Source organism: Sturnira hondurensis, unplaced genomic scaffold (genome assembly GCF_014824575.4).
Source record: "Sturnira hondurensis isolate 20B ecotype Veracruz unplaced genomic scaffold, ASM1482457v3 Scaffold0025050, whole genome shotgun sequence".
NCBI classification, from domain to species: domain Eukaryota; kingdom Metazoa; phylum Chordata; class Mammalia; order Chiroptera; family Phyllostomidae; genus Sturnira; species Sturnira hondurensis.
This window is the reverse complement of record NW_028097681.1, coordinates 217,351-240,047: the sequence shown is the minus strand read 5'-3', so window position 1 is coordinate 240,047 and position 22,697 is coordinate 217,351. Positions and strand designations below refer to the sequence as shown.

At 39.9% G+C, this 22,697-nt stretch overlaps 2 protein-coding genes across 2 annotated transcripts; both read left to right on the top strand.

Moving 5' to 3' along the window:
* Nucleotides 1–612: 612 nt before the first annotated feature.
* LOC118982155 (olfactory receptor 7A17-like) lies at nt 613–1,476 on the top strand. Its single transcript, XM_037039100.1, has 2 exons — nt 613–967; nt 1,253–1,476. Exons 1-2 carry the CDS (start codon nt 613–615, stop codon nt 1,474–1,476), a joined length of 579 nt encoding a protein of 192 aa, XP_036894995.1.
* Nucleotides 1,477–19,484: 18,008 nt separating this feature from the next.
* On the top strand, nt 19,485–20,347 carry LOC118982154 (olfactory receptor 7A10-like). The gene is made up of 2 exons (XM_037039099.1): nt 19,485–19,839; nt 20,124–20,347. The coding sequence occupies exons 1-2, from the start codon at nt 19,485–19,487 to the stop codon at nt 20,345–20,347; spliced, it is 579 nt and encodes a 192-aa protein (XP_036894994.1).
* The last annotated feature ends 2,350 nt before the right edge of the window (nt 20,348–22,697 follow it).

Genomic DNA, 22,697 nt, shown 5'->3' with positions numbered 1-22,697 from the left:
GATGTAGGATGTTAACAAACACATGAATATAAGAAGGGGGAATTATTTACATCCACAATATTACATGGAATCAAAATTAATAAAGTGCAAGGAAAAACTATGGAGAAGAGATTCCCTGTGACTTGAAGTTTCAGTAGCAGCAGGAACGTCACCTTGTTCCCCTCATTCTCTGATCATCTCTCATTGCTCTCCTCTTGCTCATTCACCTCACCATGTAACTCAATTTTTAGTCTTGAATGTCTGGAACAATTGTCACCAATGGGTCTTTGCCCTGGCTCTTTCCCTGCAGGGCAAACTCTTTGCAAATAAATTAGTGTCTTCTGCTCTCTCTCCTTTGAGGTCCCTGTTCTAATGAAATCTGGTTCTTAGGTCTCCCTGAACTCTCCACAAATAAATCCCACATCAACTCTCTTTCTGCATGCTTTTTCCCACATAGCATTGTAATTGTAGCATCTCAAGTTTGTTAGTTATGCCCATTTATGTAATTTTTTCCCTAGAAGTGACTACCACTCCATGGTACAAGGCAATGATACCCGAATTTCAGAATTTCTTCTCCTGGGACTATCAGAGACACCAGAAATGCAGCCCCTCCTATTTGGGCTACTCCTCTGCATGTACCTGATCACTGTGTTGGGAAACCTGCTCATCATCCTGGCCGTCACCTCAGACTCCCACCTCCACATGCCCATGTACTTATTCCTCTCCAACCTGTCTTTGGTAGATATTGGTTTCACTTCCACAACCATCCCAAAGATGCTAGTGAACATTCAGACTCAGAACAAAGCCATCACTTATACAGGCTGCATCACCCAGATGTATTTTGTCTCACTGTTTGGAGGATGGGACATTTTTCTTCTAACTGTGATGGCCTATGACCGGTATGCGGCCATCTGTCACCCTCTGCAGTACATGGTTATCATGAACTCTCAATTCTGTGGACTGCTGCTTTTGCTGTCATGGATTATAAGTTCCCTGAATTCCCTGTTACATAGTTTAATGTTGTTGAGACTATCCTTCAGAGAAGACTTGGAAATCCCCCACTTTATTTGTGAAATTAAGCAGATGATAAAACTTGCCTGTTCTGACACCTTTCTTAATGACATGGTGATGTATTTGGCCACCGGGCTGTTGGCTGGTGGTCCCTTGGCTGGTATCCTTTACTCTTACTCTAAGATAGTGTCCTCCGTGTGTGCAATTTCATCAGTTCAGGGGAAGTACAAAGCATTTTCCACCTGTGCATCTCATCTCTCAGTTGTCTCCTTATTTTATGGTACGGGCCTAGGCGTGTACCTCAGCTCTGCCAGTATCCACAGTTCACAGTCAAGTGCAGTCACCTCAGTGATGTACACTGTGGTCACACCTATGCTGAACCCCTTCATCTACAGTCTCAGGAACAGAGACATAAAGAGGGCTCTGAAAAGAGTTTTGGGGATGGCAAGTACAAAGAGGACAATTGTGCTCGGGCTGAAAATGTGACCTTGTGTGGGTGGCTCAACAACTCAAACCAGAAACTGTGAGTGTTTGATCCCATGGAATAGACTGGCTCTTTCTCTTTATTTTTTGGTGGTTCCATTTTCTTGTATTCGTTCATGCTCTCTATAATTTTAAATAACTCGCTTTACAAGCTTCTGCTACAATGTGTGGACAGTTTTCCCTTTGACAAGTTTTTAAAAATTTTTAGTTTTAGTTGTTGTTCAAGTACAGTTTTCTGCCTTTTCCTCCCACCCCAGCCCAACCCCCGAGCCCTTTCTCCTGTTTTCACCCCTCTTGTTATTGTCCCTGTGTCCTTTGTATTTGTTCCTGCCAACTCTTCACCCTTTTCCCCTGAAATTCCCTTTCCTCTCCCCTCTGGTCACTGTCAGCCCTTGACAATTTTTATGTATTATGAAAGTGTTTCTCAACATTAAATAAAAAATATTTGGAAAATTCCATATCTTTCATAGAAAAACGTGAATTTCTCTAAAATATATTCTCAAATGACAAATATCATGCGAAGAAAACTCTCCTTTTTCCTGAAAGAATAATCAGAATTCTATTACTCACTTGGGCAAAACAACATTTGGCATCTTAGGACATTTATTTAATTTGATTATACAGGAAAATATAAAACCATTTTTAATTTGTCTGTCATTTTTCTTTGCTTTTAAATTATTTTATTGTTGTTCAATTATGGTTGTTTGCCTTTCCCCCCATTTTTATGTCACTATCTTTAGTACTCTTCCTAATAATGTAGATTTTAAATATTGTTCCATTTATTTCTCAGCCTGTTGATTACAGAGGTATTCCTAAAATGCCTGGGTAACTCACCTGGTCCCTGAATTCTTGTGACACTGACATGAGCCAATGCTGTGGCTGGACCAGGCCTTGCAGTTCATATTATGATCGCATAACACTGCTCAGCCAAAACTCTAAGAAAACCTGGTAAAAGCAAGTTTATCACTCAGAGACTGGAGGGTACAGTTGTTCCCGAGGTCCACTAATGAGGTCATGGAGAGAGAAGGCAGGGGAGTGAAAGAAAGAAAGGAAGGGAGAGGGAGAGAGAGGGAGAGAGAGAGGAAGAGAGAGAACATTACTCTGGGTTCTGCATTTATTCAGGTCTTAGGGCAGGATGAATACAGTTTCAAAGCTTCATTCTTTATTGGTGAATTTAAAACTTAAAGCCATAAAAAAGAAGGAAATCTTACCTTTATTTACTTGCTTCTAGGATGGACCTGTAGAGCATCAGGATAAGAGAAATAAGTCAGAAAAGAAAAGCTCCATATGATTTCACTCATATCTGGAATTTAATGAAGAGAACAAGCTCACAAACCAAATAGAAACAGCCTCACAGTTACAAAGAGCAGACTGAAAGCAATTATGGGGGAGGGGATTTGGGGGCCTGGGTGAAGATGGTGAAGAGTAACCAAAAAACAGAAAACTCACAGACACAAGTAACGCTTTGGTGCTTAACAGAGGAAAAGGGTCTGTGGGAGGTTAAAGAGGGTAAAGGGGGGTTAAATGGTGAAGTAAGGAGACTTGCCTTTGGGTGGTGAACACACAATACAATACACAGATGACATATAACAAAATCACACCTGATACTTACACAATTTTATTAACCAATGTTACCCCAACAAATTCAATAAAATGTTTAAAGTGAATAAAGCTATCCTAATATCATATTTTTTTAAAAAAACAAATGTGTTTTTAATTTGGTGAGGTCCCATTTGTTTATTCTTTGCTTTATATCCCTTGGTTTATAGGACATATCAGTGAAAATGTTGCTGCATGAAATATCTGAGATTTTCCTGGCTATGTTTTCCTCTAGGACTTTTATGGTGTCACAACTTATATTTGAGTCTTTTATCCACCTTGAATTTATTTTTGTGTATGGTGTAAGTTGGTGATTGAGTTTAATTTTTTTTCATGTAGCTGTCCAAATCTTCCAACACCATTTATTGAAGATGCTATTTTTACTCCACTTTATGCCTCTTCTCCCTTTGGCAAATATTAATTGACTATAGAGACTTGGGTTTATTTCTGGGCTCTCTATTCTGTTCCATTGGTCCATGTGTCTGTTCTTATGCCAGTACCAGGTTGTTTTGATTACAGTGGCCTAGTAATACACTTTGATATTAAAAAGCTTCTTCATGGCTAAAGAAAACAGCATTAAAATGAAGAAGAATGAACTGTATGGGAAAATATATTTGCCAATAATACCTTGGACAAGGGTTTGATCTCCAAAATATATAAAGAACTGACACAAGCCACTCCAGGAAGACAAACAACTTAATTAAAAAGTGGGCAAAAGACTTGGACCAAAACTTCTCAAAGGAGGATATATAGAGGGCCCAGAGACATATGATAAGTGCTCAGCATCACTAGCCATCAGAGAGATGAAAATTAAAACCACAATGAAATACTACTTCACACCCGTCAGAATGGCTATCATAAACAAATCAACAAACAAGTGTCAGAGAGGATGTGGAGGAAAAGGAACCCTAATGCACTGTTGGTTGCAATGCACACTGGTGCAGCCACTCTGGAAAACAATATGGAATTTCCTCAGAAAACTAAAAATAAAATTGCCTTTTGACCCAGAAATTCCACTGCTGGGATTATATCCTAATAATCCTGAAACACCAATCCAAAAGAACCTGTGCACTCCAATGTTCGTAGCAGTACAATTAAGATAGCCAAGTGCTCATCATTGAATGAATGGATCAAAAAATTATAGTACAGGATAGAAGGAAAAGCCAGAAAACTGTTCTTGAACACCAACTAAAATAAAAAGAAATAAATGAAAAAATAACCACAGTACACTTACACAATGGAATACTACCCAGCAGAAAGAAATAAGGAGCTCCTATCATTTACGACAACATGGATGGAATGGAAGAGCATAATGCCAAGTGAAATAAGCCAGGCTGATGGACAAATACCATGTGATCTCACATTTAACTGGAAGCTAATCACCAAAAAAACAAGTAAGGAAAATATGACCAGAGATATTGAAATTAAGAACAATCTGAAAATGACCAGAGGGGAGGTAGGAGGAGATAATGTGGTGGAAGGGGGAAAGGGTTTTCAGGAACTACTATAAAGGACACATGGACAAAACCAAGGGGGAAGGTGGAAGCAAGAGAGGGAGGTGAGTTTGGCTGGGGTGGAGGTGAGTCGTGGGGGGAAAATGCAGACAACTGTAATTGAACAACAATAAAATAATAACAAATAAAAAATAAAAAAAGGTCAGTGGATTAAGAAAATTATTTCATCTTCTTTCTTAATCCACCCCTTAGTATTAAAATAACATATTCGAAGTTCTGGGGATTAGTAAGTGTACATTTTGGAGGTTTTTATTCTACTTACTATAGTCCTTTTGAGAAATGTATTAGTCGGGGCCCTGCCAAGCAATTTAGTTGGTTAGAGCATTATCCCAATGCATCAAGGTTCCAGGTCCTATCTCTGGTCAGGGCACATATGAGAAGCAACTGATGAATGCATCAAAATGTGGAACAACAAGTCAGTATTTCTCTCTCTGCCACCCCACCTCTCTCTCTCTCCTCTCTCTCTCTCTCTCTCTCTCTCTCTTTCTCTCTCCATCTTTTTCTCTGTTTCTAAATTAATACAAAACTTAAAAATACTTTGAGTTGAGACTTTGGCTCAAACCTGTTACCTCTTGCCTTCCTTCCTGAACAACATGAGCATTAGAACTGGTTCTGTTTTTTGTCACAAACTACCAGACCCTGGGCTCCTTAATCCCCCAGCCAATGGCTAGGCCAGTCAGCAGTTCAACCAGTGTCTTTGCAGGCACTGGGGGATCAGCTCCCAGATCTTCGTGTCACACTACCCTGGTAATGCACAGGGCAGCTGGGGATTTGGGGGTCCTGGCTGCGGGGATGACTGGGGGTCTGGCTCTGGCATAGAGGGCATCCAGAGCCAGAGTAGTTTATGTAATGTCTGAATGGCTGCCTGGCATCCTACCTGGAGAAGGTGAGAAGCTTGGAGGCTGATAACCAGAGATGGGAGAGAATAATATGGGGACACCTGGAGAAGAGGGAACCCCAGAACAGAGACTGGAGACATCATTTCAAGACCATCGAAGACCTGAGGGCTTAGATCTTTGCAGCTTGTGTGGACAATGCTCATATCACTCTGCAGGTTGACAGTGCCCATTTTGCTGCTGAAGACTGCAGAGTCAAGTACAAGGTAGAGCTGGCCATGCTCTAGTCTGTGGAGAGGAACATCAGTAGGTTCAGAAAGTTTAATGTGCTTCTTTTACTTGTTTACAGAATTTCTACTTATTTGAATTCAGCTTCTCTAAAAACAGAAGTACTTCAGTTTATCATGCTTTCTGCTCTAATATGCACTTTTTCTCTTTTGTCCATTATCTCACTCTCAAACTTTTTCCCAAGTTTGAATTAAAAATATTTGGAAATTCCCACTTATTTCCTGGAGCCATATAAACTTCCTAAGAATAATTATTTCTCAAATGGCACATAGGATCTCAAGAATTTTCTTTTGTGTTACTGAAAGAATATTCATGAATTGTATTACCCACATGAAATAAACTACAGTTGTTAACCAAGTCCAATCAGATGATATTTTCACAGGGAAATGTGAAATACAATTTCCACTTTGGTCTGTGACTACTTTACTCTCTTAACTATTCTTCCTGATAATGTGGGCTTTCACATTCTGCTGACTTTTAGCTGGACTCGTGCTTTTATTCTCTCACTCATTTTGGTGTCCACAGTGCCTGCCATTGTCCCTGGCAAACACTGATTATCAAATACATATCTCCAGGAAGAGTCCACATGGAAAGACAAATTTGTTAAATAACCAATGTTTGACCTAATATGAGGCTTAGTCAAAATTAACCTTAGAGGTGGAGAAGCATTACTTATCTGATTACTCTGGGTAATCAAATAAGTAATGATTTTTTTTCATGCTGTAAACTACTCCTGGTGTATGCAAGATGAGTTCTATGTGCAAGGGCTGGTTTCCACTGAGGTGAAGGATGGTTAGTGTATTTTAAATTTTATTACTCAATTATTTTTCTGTTTGTTCTTCAAAATTTTAGTGCTGTATTTCAATATGATTCCTCTGTAGCTCTAAAAAATATCTTCACTTTTCTGCATTTTGGCCTAATCATGGAATTGACAATGAGTGAACTATGTCAATATCTCCTATGTGATTCTTGAGATCCTATGTGCCATTTGAGAAATAATTATTCTTAGGAAGTTTATATGGCTCCAGGAAATAAGTGGGAATTTCCAATTATTTTGTCAATATCAATTATGTTAATATCAATTCATTCATATCTCCTCATGCACTTACATTTCTGTGACCAGAGAGTGACACACAAGTAGACTTGAATTACTTTCCAGGCCTGTGGTGCAGGGTCACCAGTTTTATGCTAAACATGCAAATCCTTCCAACCGATCCACATTACCTAGAAGGAATCTAAATGGAGTCACTTGTTAATTTATTTATTCAAAATAAATTTCAATAATTGAATGATCTCAAATGCTGTCTCCAAATTTTAGAACATATACCAAAATTAAGAAATGGGGGGTTATTATAATTTCCCTCAGTTTTGTTTGCCTGTATTATTGTACCAATTAGCTACTGCTGTCTAATACCCTGTTCTAAATGCTATATTATTATAGTGCCTATTTTCTCAAATTGGATTATGTGATGGGAGTTGTTCTGATCTCTGCTCTAAATTTTCTGGGTCTGCCTCAGCTGTGAGTCTCTGCACTGAGCACCTGTAGCTCATCCATGATATTATATAAGGCTTGTGTGCACCTGCCTTGAACCACTTTACATCAGTTTCATGTACCATAGATATAGACTAATCATCTAGTTTACAAAAAAGTGATTTGCCTTAAATTAATGCCACCGTTTTTACATTCATATAACACACTTTACTCTCTACCCAGTGATATTTCTCCCTCTCCTGTTAAAGTGTCACTCAGCTACTTGTGTTCTGAATCTTATCCTAAACCACACATCAGATTTTCTTTAAAATATATGTTATTGATTATGCTATTACAGTTGTCCCAATTTTTCTTCTTTAGTCCCCCTCTGCCTGGTACCTCACTTCCAGCAATACCTTCACTTAGTTCATGTCCATGGGTCCTGCATATAAGTTCATTGGCTTCTCCATTTTCTATAGCATTCTTAACATCTCCCTGTCTATTTTGTACCTACCAATTAACCTTCTTAATTCCTGCACCCTTCCCCCCATTTTCCCTCTGCCAGTCTCAGCTGATAACCCTCCAAATGATTTCCATGTCTATGATTCTGTTACTGTCCTGGTTGTTTGTTTAGTTTTTTTTTATTTCAGTTTTTGATAGTTGTAAGTTTGTTGTCATTTTACTGGTCATAGTTTTAATCTCCTTTTTCTTAGATAAGTCCATTTAATGTTTCATATAATAAGGGCTTGGTGGGGATGAACTCCTTTAACTTGGCCTTATCTGGGAAGTACTGTATCTGTCCATTCTAAATGATAGCTTTGATGAATAGAGTAATCTTGGATGTATGTTCTTGTCTTTCATGACTTTGAGTACTTCTTGCCAGTCCCTTCTTGCCTATGAGGTTGCTTTTGAGAAATCAGGTGACAGTCTTATGGGAACTTCCTTGTTTGTAACACTGTGCTTTTATCTTGCTGCATTTTTTATCCTCTCTTTATCTTTAACCTTTGGCATTTTAATTATGATGTGTCTTGGTGTGGTTTTCTGTGGATCTGAGTTGTTTGGGACTCTCTATGCTTCCTGGACTTGTATGTCTATTTCTTTTGCCAAATTAGGAAAGCTTTCCTTCATTATTTTTCAAATAACTTTTCAATTTCTTGCTCTTTCTCTTTTCCTTTTGCATCCCATGATTTGGGTATTGGTACATTTGGAGATATCCCAGAGGCTTCTATACAGTCCTAGTTTTTTTTAATTCTTGTTTCTTCTTGCTGTTCTGGTTGAATGTTTATTTTTTTCCTTATGTTGTAAATTGTTGAGTTGAATTTCAGCTTCCTCCCCTTCACTGTTGGTTCCTTGTATGTTTTTTTCTTTATTTAACTTAGTGTAACCTTTATTTCCTTTGTGTTGTTTCAATATTAATGAGTTCTTTGAGCATTTTGATGACAGTGTTCAGGTTGGTTATATCTGTTTTGTTTAGTGTTTTTAAATTTTTTTAAGATGTTTCCTTTTTAAAAAATATGTTTTATTGATTATGCTATTACAGTTGTCATATTTCCCTCTTCACTCCTCTCCACCCTGCATACCCTCTCACGCCCATAATCCCCTTCTTTAGTTCATGTCCATGTGTCATACTTATAAGTTCTTTAGCTCCTACATTTTCTATACTATTCTTTCCCTCCCCCTGTTTGTTGTCTACCTACGATCTATGATACTTGTTCTCCACACCTTTTCCCCCTCTATCCTTCCCCCACTCCCCTGTTGCTAACCCACCATGTGATCTCGATTTCTGTGTTTCTGTTCCTCTTCTAGTTGTTTGCTTAGTTTTGTTTTGTTTTTGTTTTGGGTGTGGTTGTTAATGCTTGTGAGTTTGCTGTCACTTTACATGTTTTTTATCTTCTTTATCTTAGATAAGTCTCTTTAGCATTTTATATAATAAGGGCTTTGTGGTGATGAACTCCTTCAACTTGGCCTTATCTGAGAAGCACTTTATCTGCCCTTCCATTCTAAATAAAAGCTGTGCTGGATAGAGAAATCTTGCACGTAGTTCCTTGCCTTTTATGCCTTGGAATACTTCTTTCCAGCCCCTTCTTGCCTGTAAAGTCTTATTTGAGAAATCAGCTGACAGTTGGATGGGAACTCCTTCGTAGGTGACTGTCTACTTATCTCTTACTGCTTCTAGGATTCTGTCCTTCATTTTAATCTTGGATAATGTAATGATGATGTGCCTTGGTGTGTTCCTCCTTGGGTCCAACTTCTTTGGGACTCTCTGAGCTTCCTGGACTTACTGGAAGTCTATTTCCTTTGCCAGATTGGAGGAGCTCTCCTTTATTATTTGTTGAAATAACTGTTCCACTTGTTTCTCTTCTTCTCCTCCTCCTGGTATTCAAATAATTCTGAGGTTGGTACGTTTAAAGATGTCCTGGAGGTTCCTAAGCCTCTACTCATTTTTTAAAAACTTTTGTGTCTTTATTCTTTTCTGTTTGGTTGTTTCTTTCTTCCTTCTGGTCCACTCCACTGCTGTGAGTGCCAGTTTTTTTCCCAACACTATCAGTTCCCTGTACATTTTCTTTTACTTCACTTAGCATAGCCTTCATTTTTCTTTCTTTCTTTTTTTTTTTTACCATATTCAACCAATTCTGTGAGCAGTGTTTTGAACTCTTCATCTGATGAGTTGGCTAGCTCTTTGTTGCATAGTTGTACTTTTTCTGGAGCTTTGATCTGTTCTTTCATTTAGGACATATTTTGTTTTGCCAGATATGCCTGTTACATAGAAAGAAAAAGAGCCTTAGGTGTTCATGGGGTGGCCAACCCAAATTTCTGTGTCGTGACATTGTATGCTGTGGAGCGGCTCAAGAGAGAACAATGCTGCTTGCTCAGCTCTGCTGGATTTCAATCACTCCCTCCATTACCCACAGTCAAATTGGGCCCTTCTGGTGGTTATTCCTGGGTGTGTGGGTTTGTGTAAGTTCCAGGACCCTGTTGGTCTCTCAAGAGAACTGTCCTGTGAGGCTGGGGACTTCTCCCACTGCCGCCTCAACCCACACAGGTGTTCTCAATCAGAGGTTTGCAGCTTTATTTCCCTGTGTTGTAACTCTGGGTTGTGCAGTCTGTCTTGGTCCCTAGTTACTCCTCCAGTTGGTCTGCATTCAAATGTGCCATTGCCTTATCCACCAGCCACTGCCTTGCTGTGAGTCCTCTCTTCCTGGCTGCCTGCCCTCGTCCCTTCTACTGGTCTGTAGGAATGTTTTTTCTTCAACTCCTTGTTTGTTAGACCTTCATACAGTTAGATCTTCTGTCAGTAATGGTTGTTCTTCATTTTCAAATTTGTTGTTGTCCTTCCCTTGGTTGTGTGAGGCGGCATAGTGTGTCTACTTACACATCCATCTTGGCCACTGATTTCTCAAAAGACACCTTGTAGAAAAGAAGGGGCTAGAAAGAAGTATTCCAAGTCATAAAAAGCAAGAACCTACATCCAAGATTACTCTATTCAGCAAAGCCATCATTCAGAATCAAAGGGCAGATAAAGTGCTTCCCAGATACGGCCAAGTTAAAGGAGTTCATCATTACTAAGCCCTTATTATATTAAATGTTAAAAGGACTTATCTAAGATATAGGGGAGCCAAGATTATGAACAGTGGAATGACAACAAACTCCCAACTATCTACAGCTGAACCTAAAAATCAAAAATAAAAACTAAGCAAACAACTAGAGCAAGAACAGAACCAGAGAAATGGAGATTTGTACTCCATTTTAGAATTTTCAGTGAGGAGGGGGAGGGGAAGAATGGGAAGGGAAGTTACAGGAAATAAGAAGCATGATTACTAGGCATAAAACAGACAGGGGGAGGTTTAGAATAGTATAAGAAGCAGAGAAGTCAAAGAACTTATATGTACAACCCATGGACATGAACTAAGGGAGAAATGCTTGAGAGAGGGGACTACATGATGGAGGGGGGATAAAGAGAAGAAAAAAATTGGGAAAATTTTAGTAGAATAACCAGTAAGATATACTTAAAAAAGAAAAAAACATATTAGAAGTTTCTGGGGATTCAGATGTAGATATCTGTGGAGGCTCTTATTTTGCTTACTACAAATTTTTTTTCAATAATAATATCCATGGTGTCACACAAGGGCTTTTATGTAAATAAGACAAATTAGGTATTCTTCAGAAGTGTAAAGGACACACGCACAAAGCCAAAGGGGGTAGGTTATAGGGTGGGGGTGGGGATGGGTCGAGTGGGGTGGCATGGTGGGGTAAAAGTGAAGACAACTGGACTTGAACAACAATAAAAAATTAAATACATCATATGATGTTGTTCATGAATCTTCATATTCAATAACTGAATAATGAATTTATAACTGTTTCTGGAATGAGTGAATGCACATCATCCATTCAAAATTACATGCAAATAATTTTTGGTTCTAAAGACCTAAAACTACCTAAACACTCATTTGATTCAAAGAACTGCTATGCACATTAAATTAGAGGTGTGGTGATTTAGACAAAGCTTTCTCAACTTCTCATGTTGAAAGTAGGGGTGGGATAATTATTTCTGTTGGATATCCTAGGTGCTGAGCAGCCTCCCTCTGGATGTTGCCAAATATCTCTAGGGTCAAAATCATCTCAGGTAGAGAACCACTGACCCACAGTTTGAAAACTGCAAACAACCTGACAGATTCCCATCAAGGCCCACCACTTACTTATTCATTAATTTTAGCTAATCACTAAACCCCTTCAAGCCCCATTTCTGCAAAGAGAAATGGAGTTCATAATAGTAACACCTTCTAGAATGGACTTTTCAAAAAATTAAATCAGACACTATCTGTAAGGTATTCGGATTATATGGCATAAAACAATCAAAACACATCTCTCATAATTAACAAATATTTTATAATAATGCACTAAATGACAGTTTTTAATTTGTGAAAAAAGTACAAAATCTCTAATCATTTCGACAAATGTGTCAGGAAGGAAAAGAATGTGGTGCCCAGGACTGCATATCAAAGGAACAGAGCTATCCCCTTATTGAAGAGGGGATAGCAATGCTCTGCAGACATCAATTGCTGTGGTCCCACCACAAATCAGTGCTTTAAGGATCAAAGCAACTGGTCCTGAAGGTATTCTTAGTCTCAGACTTTGCAGAAAATATTGACTGAGGGATGGGATAAGGTGAAGGTGGTAAGACCTCTGGGAAGCAGGTGAAATCCAAGACAAGGAGTCATAAAATCTAAATTTACTTGGCTTCTAATACGGTCTTTTGAGATCAGAGAATCATTAGGAAAAACTTTCCTTCTGTTTCTATCAGAGGCTCAGAGGGAAATCAGGCACTTAGATGTAGGGATAACACAAGGGAAATGTGCCTGATGGGCAGATATGCAGAGAGCTCTACATATCTCCCCCACGCTGTGCCTCAGCTTGTACTATGTTGGTGGACAGAACATGGTAGTTGCTGTTGATTCCAACATTGGCCCAGGAACTGACACTTCACTCCTCCCTGCTGTCTTGTGTGGGTAGGACAGAGCTTCAGTCTGCATCATCCACCATCCATGGAGCAAATTTGACTGACACACAGAGACCTTCCTTTCAGAAAACCCATCCAGGGGAGTATGAGTGTCTGGTAGGTAGATCAGGAAAGGGTCACAGAGGCTGGAACCTGAAAACTTTTACTGAGTCTCTAGGACCCTAATCAGCCTAGCCCCAAGACCAGATATCTCTATTTGTATTCTTGGTTAAGTAATTAATTCATACTTAATTTACTTAATATATTAATAAGGATGCATCTGTTTGAATCTGCACTCCAGGGACATAACTGACAATTAGGTAATGGGACTGGTAATTTAGTGGGATGATGCTGCACAATGAGTGAGATGCAGGAGAAATGGTTGCAGGCAAATGAGAACACATCGGGAAATTTTGATGTTTGGGGAGGAAATGGAGCTTCAGGTGTGAAGAACAGTGCAGTGAAGTGAGTGTTTGTAAGTGTTTGTAATATCTTAGACAGGCTTATTTGAGTATATTTTGTATTCATCAAAAGTCCAGACCAGTGGAGGTAGACAGCATCTTGCTGCTGCAAATGGTGAGACATACATTGCAGTATCTTCTCTCACGCTGAGTATTCACATGAAAAAATATTTACTAAGTCTAAAAGGAAACATTAAATAATTTTGTAAGAGGATGCAGCCAATGGGTCCCCCCAAAGAAGGATTTGTAATGATTAAATCATTACTCTTAAGTCTGTCCAGAACTCAGGTGTCCAGGAAATATTAAAAATGTGGGGTATCCCCACACCCACAAATCTGAACTGGGGGACGAGATTCATGGAGCAGAGCCATTGAGAGTTGTTTTGCAAATAACCTCTAGAAGGGTCATTTAACATATCTATAACTTTTGACTGGTTTCATGGATATATTAAATAGCTATAGCCATGGTTTGAGCCAGCAAGATGGGAGTGACTTCCACCCAGGATGTAACTGGGAGGCAACTCCCCTCCCCTATCCCCTCTCTGTTACTGTGTAAGAGCTTGGAGATTATTGGCTCCAGGCCACAGGGACACACCTGCCTGACTTACTATGGCAGCCCAGAAAAAAATGGAAAAATATGGGAATGCTGGCAGGTGTAAACCAATGTGGGAAGAGTTGGAAATGGGGCTGCAGAGGAAGATTGGCACTGGGATTTAAATCCAGGTGTAATAGCCATGACGAGAGAAACCACAGGACTTTGGGTCTCCCTTTGCCACTCAGTTTAGGAAGCCAGCAAGCAAGATATAGCAGCGATGCACAGTCTCTCTCATAACAGTTTGAAAGAATGCAGGAGAGACACTACCAGAAGGAAAGGGGTGAAAGAACTCTTGCTGGTGGGCCATGAAAAGGTGCAATGTGGTTTTGGATTAAGATTTGGAGATCCCAGTAACACAGCTGATAATTCTGGGAAGCAAGGGAGGCCTACCAGCTGAGTACGATTACTGGGAAGAACTGGGAGCTACCTGAGCCACAGGCCTCTATTTCTTTTCCTGAGATATGGTACCCCAGACCAGACAAAGGGGGAAAAGAAGGACGATGTGTATTTGTGGATGTTTTAAGGGACTTTGGGACATTAAGTTATTACTCTTAAGTCTGTATAACTTTTGAATAAATAATTCCTTTCCTTTCAGTAATCTCTCTCATGGAGAGCTATAATTTCCTGGCAGTGGGTAAGGTGAACCTAGTACAGCAGGACCCTAGGAGAAGAGGGCGTCTATTCAGTAGCATGTGTGACCCCTTCTCCAGTGGTCAATCAAGGAAAATTATTGGAAACCACATGCAAAGTAGCTTTAAAGTAATACAACTACTTGTACATTCACAATAAAAGCCCACCAAAGGTAGCCAGAAAATATCCACCCTACAAGAATAGAATTACTTCAGCCCCATAGGTGAATCTCTGCTTGGAGTTGGCCTGCTCCCATGTTCTCTGCTATAAACTCTGTGTGTTTGGTTCAATTCTTTGTTCCCATCACCAAGAACCTGGTTACTTGTGCCCACCTGTGACAGTTTACTTCATTGTTGGTGAGGCTGCATATATTTTGGGGTTTGTGCCCTTTTAACTTTGTATTAAAACAGTTAGCTGACATTCCTATCCTACACTCAGCCCTTCCCTGTAGTGGTCATTTTTCTACACATTGAATGAGAGATTCTGTCGTGTTCTTGGAAATATAAATTGAGGACTGACTGACTTTTAGCCAAAGTGTATATACTGTAGGGTGTAAAAATAGTTTTTGACAATTCAGTGATGAAAAAATTAAGGTCACACACTGTACCTTAAATCTTGATTACACCAAGGAATTCTAGTTGAAAACACAATTCATACCATGAAGATTCACTGTCCCTGCTAACTGGGTGGAAATCTCCAAATATTTTGAAATTTCTGTTCTATTCACTGTGGATTTTCAAAGTAAAATGCCTACCCAGGGAAGCTAATGAATAGAGTTGCTTAAGCTCAGTCCCTCCATCACATGTCACTGAAGGACTGAGTCTATTAGACTGCCGAGATGCTGGCAAGTGCTCCCACACCAGTTATTCACAGTGAACATGGTACAAGGTGCAGCTGAGGGAACCCCAAATAGGAATTTGTAATGGGGTCCAGAACTCAGGGTGTCCAGGAAATATTGAAAATATATATAAGATGTCCTTGTCCCCACAAGTCTAAACTGGGGGATGGGACACATGGAGCAGGACCATTGAGAGTTGTTTTGCATAGCAACAGTTTTACAACTAACCTCTGGCATGGCCATTTAACATATCTATAACTTTAAACTGGTTTCATGGATATGTTAAATAGCTGTGGGCATGCTTTGAGCCAGGGAGATGGGAGTGACTTCCACCCATGACATAACTGGGAGGCAACTCCCCCTGGTTATAGCACCTGTGTGAGAGCTTGGAGATGACTGGCTCCAAGCCAAGGACCTATGCCTCCTCAGACTTACTATGGAAGCCCAGAAAAGCTGGAAAACTACTGGAGTGCTGCTGGAAGTAGCTGATTGTGGGAGGAGTCAGAAATGGAACTATAGACGATAATTGGCCCTGGAATTTAAACCCAGGCATGGCAACCATTCGAGGTTGAGACCTCATGGCTTTGGCGAGAGTCAGGACCACATGGCTTTGGAGTTATTCTTTTTGCCACGTGGCTTAGGGAGCAGGAGAGACCTTGCTGGGAAGAAAAGGGGTGAAATGACTCCTGCTGGTGGGCCATGAGAAGGTGTCACTTGATTTTGGATAATCTGGAGATTGCGGTGGTGACACAGCTGATGGTGCTGGGGACCTCAGGATGCTGGCCAGGAAAGTGTGGGTTGCTGGGAACCAAAGGGCTACCTGAGTCAAGGACTTCTATTTTTTTCCCTAAGATACATTACCCTGAACTGGGCAGAGGGAGAAGGAAGAACTGTGTGCATTTGTGGGTATTCTAAGGAACTTTGGGGTCTCAATGAAGACACTAAGTCATTTCTCTTAACTTTGNGCCAAGGGGTCCCCCCAAAGAAGGATTTGTAATGATTAAATCATTACTCTTAAGTCTGTCCAGAACTCAGGTGTCCAGGAAATATTAAAAATGTGGGGTATCCCCACACCCACAAGTCTGAACTGGGGGATGAGATTCATGGAGCAGAGCCATTGAGAGTTGTTTTGCAAATAACCTCTAGAAGGGTCATTTAACATATCTATAACTTTTGACTGGTTTCATGGATATATTAAATAGCTATAGCCATGGTTTGAGCCAGCAAGATGGGAGTGACTTCCACCCAGGATGTAACTGGGAGGCAACTCCCCTCCCCTATCCCCTCTCTGTTACTGTATAAGAGCTTGGAGATTATTGGCTCCAGGCCACAGGGACACACCTGCCCGGACTTACTATGGCAGCCCAGAAAAAAATGGAAAAATATGGGAATGCTGGCGGGTGTAAACTAATGTGGGAAGAGTTGGAAATGGGGCTGCAGAGGAAGATTGGCACTGGGATTTAAATCCAGGTGTAACAGCCATGACAAGAGAAACCACAGGACTTTGGGTCTCCCTTTGCCACTCAGTTTAGGAAGCCAGCAAGCAAGATATAGCAGTGATGCACAGTCTCTCTCATAACAGTTTGAAAGAATGCAGGAGAGACACTACCGGAAGGAAAGGGGTGAAAGGACTCTTGCTGGTGGGCCATGAGAAGGTGTCACTTGATTTTGGATAATCTGGAGATTGCGGTGGTGACACAGCTGATGGTGCTGGGGACCGCAGGAGGCTGGCCAGGAAAGTGTGGGTTGCTGGGAACCAAAGGGCTACCTGAGTCAAGGACTTCTATTTTTTTCCCTAAGATACATTACCCTGAACTGGGCAGAGGGAGAAGGAAGAACTGTGTGCATTTGTGGGTATTCTAAGGAACTTTGGGGTCTCAATGAAGACACTAAGTCATTTCTCTTAACTTTGTATAAATTTTGAATAAATAATTCCTTTCATTTTCACCAGTATCTGGCATTGAGAGCTATAATTGTCTTGTGGCAGACAAGGTGAATCTAAAACAGGGGGACTCGGGAGAAGGGGGGTCCATTCGGTAATAGTATATATTTCCCCCCACCCTTCCACGTGTTCATTTCTGTAATAAGTACACATACGTGCATACAGTTCTAGATGTCAGAGCTTGGCATGAGTCTCACTGGCTAATCTCAAGGTGTCTTCAAGGGCTGGATCCCTCCTAGAGGCGCATGGGAGAACCTGTCTTCTCCTTAATTCTAGTTTGGGTTGTGACCATCTGCATTCCTTGGCTCAAGGTCGTCCCTCCTTTGTCAAAGCCGGCAGTTTTCTGGCTGGCTATTTTTTCCTGGTCTCCCTCTCTGCATCTAGGAAAGCACTGAGCTGACCTTAGTCTCCCTGGATGATCCTGCTCATCTTCTACCTTCAAGTCAGCTGATTAGCAGCCCTGTTTCCTTTGCTACCTTCATCCTCCCCTTGCTATGAAAACCAGATTTTATTCCAAGGTACTGGAATAAAGGGCGGACATCTTGTAGAAGTTTTCCTGCCTAGTACAAGTTGTTTTTCATAAGTGTATTATTCCATGCTACTCAAGCACCCTTATATTAAGGAAACATAGATTTAATCATAGCCACTGGAATGAGTGAACAAACTCTTTCTTCACAACCTCATGCAGAGACAGTGTTTGATCACAGAATCTAAAACGACTGCAACTGAGTCTAACACAGAACCACAACACAGCCTTTCTTCCCAGAGAGCAGTCCACAGACCAGGACCCGCAGTGTCAACACCACCTGGGAGCTTGTAAGAAACACAGCTTCTCTGAGCCTGAAGGACCTGCTGAATCATTCTGCATTTGAACTAGTATCCTGGAGACCTCCTATGAATTTGAAACTGGAAGTCTGCTGTAAGTAGGTTTTGTCATGTAACATTGACATTTGTGGAGGGATAATAATCAGGGTGCATTATGTGTGTGTCTGTGAATTGTAGGTGTTTAGTGGTATCTCTTCAGGTATTGCTGGGAGCAAAATAATTTATGGTTGAGGTAAACTGACTAGAAGCAACCTGGAAAAGATATCATCAAGGCCCATCAATCCTCTGATATTAACTTTGAACAAATCACTAAACCCCTGCAGCTCCTCCCTAAGGCCTTGTTTCTGGCCATTCCCTCTGCCTGGCACACACTTGCCCACAGAAGCCTGATCTCCCTCCTTTTCTCCCTTGAGTCTTGTGCTCAAATATCACCTCGTTGTCAGGTCTTGCCTAAAAACCCATGAGAAATAGAATGACCTTGTCACTTTCTTCTTTAGATCTGCTTTCATTTTCTGTATAGAATTTGTCACTAACTGCACTGTTAAATGTATTTCTTTTATTTGTTTCTATATTTCACAGGGGACTCAAGAGTTGGAAAATTTAAGTTTACACTAAATAGTTAATAAGCCTAGTAGGTAATGCATATGTTAAAGCTATTGTTTTGGGAACTGCAGATAAGGTCCACCATCCCCTGAAGAGACAGCGGGCCTCTGGCAGCACAGCTGAAAACATCTGAGCCATTGTGTTCCAGGGAGAAACACCTGCCTTTCTGCTCAGGGACAGCTAACTGCCCAGGGCTAGAATACTGCAGGTTTTTAACCTAATTTTCCCTGAATTTCGAAACCTCTCACTACACTTTTTTCTCTGTTATAAAAGGGCTAGTGTGGAAAGAAAATGTAAGATGGTCCATTAGGGTATGAACCGCTGTCTTCTCAAATTGCTGGCCATCTGAATAAAGCACCCATAAAGATTCAATCTCCATCTCTGCTTATTGGGTTCAGTATGTGAGAGGCAGCATGAACACTGTTTTTTTTTTTCAGTTTCATATTCTCTGCCACCATTTACTGGTAGGGACTTGTGTTCTTCAGCATCTTCTACTCATAGCCTGGACAGTGTGGAAAACACATTCAGCACTCAACTTGTATTCCCAAAGTACATGATATATTTCTCATTAAAACTGTAGTACGCCTGATATCTTGGGGAAAGAACAGGTTGGAACAAAAATTCCTACTCTGAGATGACACAAAAAACTTCTAAAACAGAACAGATTCGTCCCAAAATAAGAAATGTATTTCTTGATTGCAGTGTATAAATCGTAGCATCAAAGCTGTGTGAGTAATACTGGCTTATATGAAAATTACTCCTGTTCTCTTTCAACTTCTTGAAAGTCAGCACCACCTCATGGATCCAGGGAACCTTACAAGAGTGTCTTAATTTCTTCTCCTGAGATTATCAGAGAAACCAGAACTGCAGCCCCTCCTCTTTGGGAGATGTTTATACCTGTACAAACCTCTCCATGTACCTGATCACAGTGTTGGGAAGCCTGTTCATCATCCTGGCTATCAGCTCAGACTCCCACCTCCCCATGCCCATGTACTTCTTCCTCTCCAACCTGTTTATGGCTTACATCTGTTTCACCTCCACCACCATCTCAAAGATGCTGGTAACTATCCAGACACAAAGCAAAGCCATCACTTATGCAGGCTGCATCACACAGATGTATTTTCTCATACTCTTTGCAGGGTTGGATGACTTCCGCCTGACCGTGATGGCCTATGACTGGTTTGTGGCCATCTGTCACCCCCTGTACTACACAGTCATCTTGAATCCCTGGATCTGTGGACTGCTGGTTCTGGTGTCCTGGATCATAAGTTCATTGGATTCCTTGCTACAGTGCTTAGTGGTATTGCTACTTTCTTTGCGTACAGACTTAGAAATCCCCCTTTTTTCTGTGACTGCAAATAGGTAGTCCCACTTGCCTGTCTTGACACCTTTTTGAATGACACAATGATGTATTTTGTAAATGTGCTACTGGCCAGTGGTCCCTCGACTGGGATCCTTTACTCTTACTCTAAGATCATGTCCTCCATTCGGGCAATCCCATCAGCTCAGGGGAAGTATAAAGCATTTTCCACCTGTGCATCTCACCTTTCAGTTGTCTCCTTATTTTATGGTACAATGCTAGGAGTATATCTCAGCTCTGCTGGTACTCCCAGCTCACAGTCAAGTACAACAGCCTCAGTGATGTACACTGTGGTCACACCCATGCTGAACCCTTTCATCTACAATCTCAGGAACAGAAACATAACGATAGCTCTCAAAAGATTTTTTGGGATGTCAGGTACAAAAGGGACAATTCCCCTGAGTCTGAAAAAGTGAACTTGCTTTGTTGGCCCCAAGACTCAAAGCCAGAAATTATGGTTTTTTAATCAGATCATGGATTTTGAACTTGCTGTTTTTGTTTCTGTCCTGGAATTTCATTTGTAGATTTCAACTTCTCTATACAGATTAAGTCACCATTTTATGAAGCTTTCTACTTTGTCTATTGTTTAGGTGGTTATTCCCTTTGTCTTTTTTTTTTCCTCAAAGATTTTTCTAACCTTGAATAGGAATATTTGGAAGTTTTTATTTACTTCTGTGGCAACATTAATATCTAAAGAATAATTTCTTCTCAAATGACATATCATTTTAAGTAGTTAGTTTTTGTTCTGTAGATGGAATAATAGTAAGTGGTGTTAATGATGTAGGAAAACCGCACTTGGCTTCTAAGTCTATTATATTATTTCATTCCATAAAAATTTAAATTGTGACTGTTCAATCAGGATATGGAAGCACAAATCACTCTCTGTTTATTTCCTTGAGTTTCTGTTTCTATTATTTCAACCTCTCTGAACAATTTAAGTGAATCACTTTAATAACTTTTTAACACTGTGATCTCCAGCAGCTTTTCTTTGTCATTTTCTCCTCTCCCAAATTGATCCCCAACCTTGGATGAAAAATTTGGATATTGCCATTTACCTCATGAGTTGCATGGATTTGTTAAGAACAATTACTTTTGAAATGAAATATAGTATGCTGAGTAATTTTTCTTTTGTTTCACTAAAAGAAACACTTTGAGATGCACCACTCCTATGGAATTATACTGCACTTGGTAACCAAAACCATTTATATAATTTCGAAGAAGAGAAAAATAGAAGATCACAGTTTAACATATCTTGTACATAATTTCTTCATATCTCACTACCATAACTACTCTTATTCAAAATGTAGATTTCAATATATAGTGTGTTTTATAACAGGTCATTGAGTTGTCTTCCCCCATTAGGATCCTGATTCTTATTGAGCTTGGTGTTCACTTTCTTACCATAGTCACAGGCAAAACTGACCAATAAATCACATCTCCAATTCTAATTGATGTGGAAACACAAACTTCAATACTTAGTTTAACATAATATGTCCTGAGAGTCAAACACAAACCTTTTAAGTATGAAGAAGCAAAACTTTAAGTCATACAATCATTACAAGGTAAACTATTTTTATGGTGTATGATTGATTACTTATCAATGTATATAAGATGTGTGTCTGTGTGTAAAGAAATTTATGATTGGAGTGAAGCATTGCTTGGTGTAATTATATTTTCTATCGAATTGCCTTCCTGCCTCCACTTGAAAACTTCCATTGCTGCCTAAAAATATGATTCCCTCTGTTGTTTTAAATGAAGCATTTCCTCCTACTGCAAATATTGTGTAACCACTGGAGAGGTAGGGAAAGAACTACATCAATCTCATGCAGTGTATATATTATATGTGTGATCTATAGATATGTCGTATATGCACATATATGACCAAACAATGACTCATCAGAGAGGTTGAATTCCTGTCCAGTTCTGTGACTCAGAGTTGTAAGTGTTGAACAAACACACATGTTCTTTCAACCACTTCTGCTTACCTACAATGAACACTCAATGGACTCCCTCTTTAATGCAATTATTTGTAATAAACTTCAATACCAGAATAATCATGAATGCTGTCTTTATCAAAACAAAAGTCTACAATAACAAGCAACAGATTACAATAAATTTCTTCCCTTCCTTCCACTTTTGTTATTGTTGTCAGTGGTCTGTCGCTGCATACTAAGTGATCTTAGAAGCAAATGGTTTAATATGATGCATTTATTACCAGTGGGATTATGCGGTAGGAAGTTGAACTGAGTTCTGACTGTCTTTGCATGGTCTGTAGTCAGCCGTCAGTCTCTCTATTGCGTCCCTAAGGCTCATCCATGATGCTGTATGTGGCTTTAGTGCTCTTCTCTGCTGAACCAATTCATTTTAATTTATTCCCTTTATACATGCAAGTGAGCCATTAATATATGGTGAAAATGGATTTATTAAATGATCATTGCTTTTTTAAATTCCTGTATTCATATATAACATTTGTTTTCTTCTTGGTTAGAAGAGATTCTCCCAGAACTTCTAGGGGTGACTCAGCTACCTGTGCTCTAGATGTGACCCTGAGCCACGCTCTACTAGAAAGTTTAATTTCTAACTAATTCATTGGAGGACAATTACATACAATGTACAGCACATATAACATGCTGAATTAAGTGAGCCATACAAAAATTAAGAATTTATACTACACGACCTTATTTGTGTATACTTTGCAGAGGTGCACAAGGGTTAACTTTTTTGAAACGTTATTGTTAAAAATGTAATTGCCCTGAACTGGTTTCT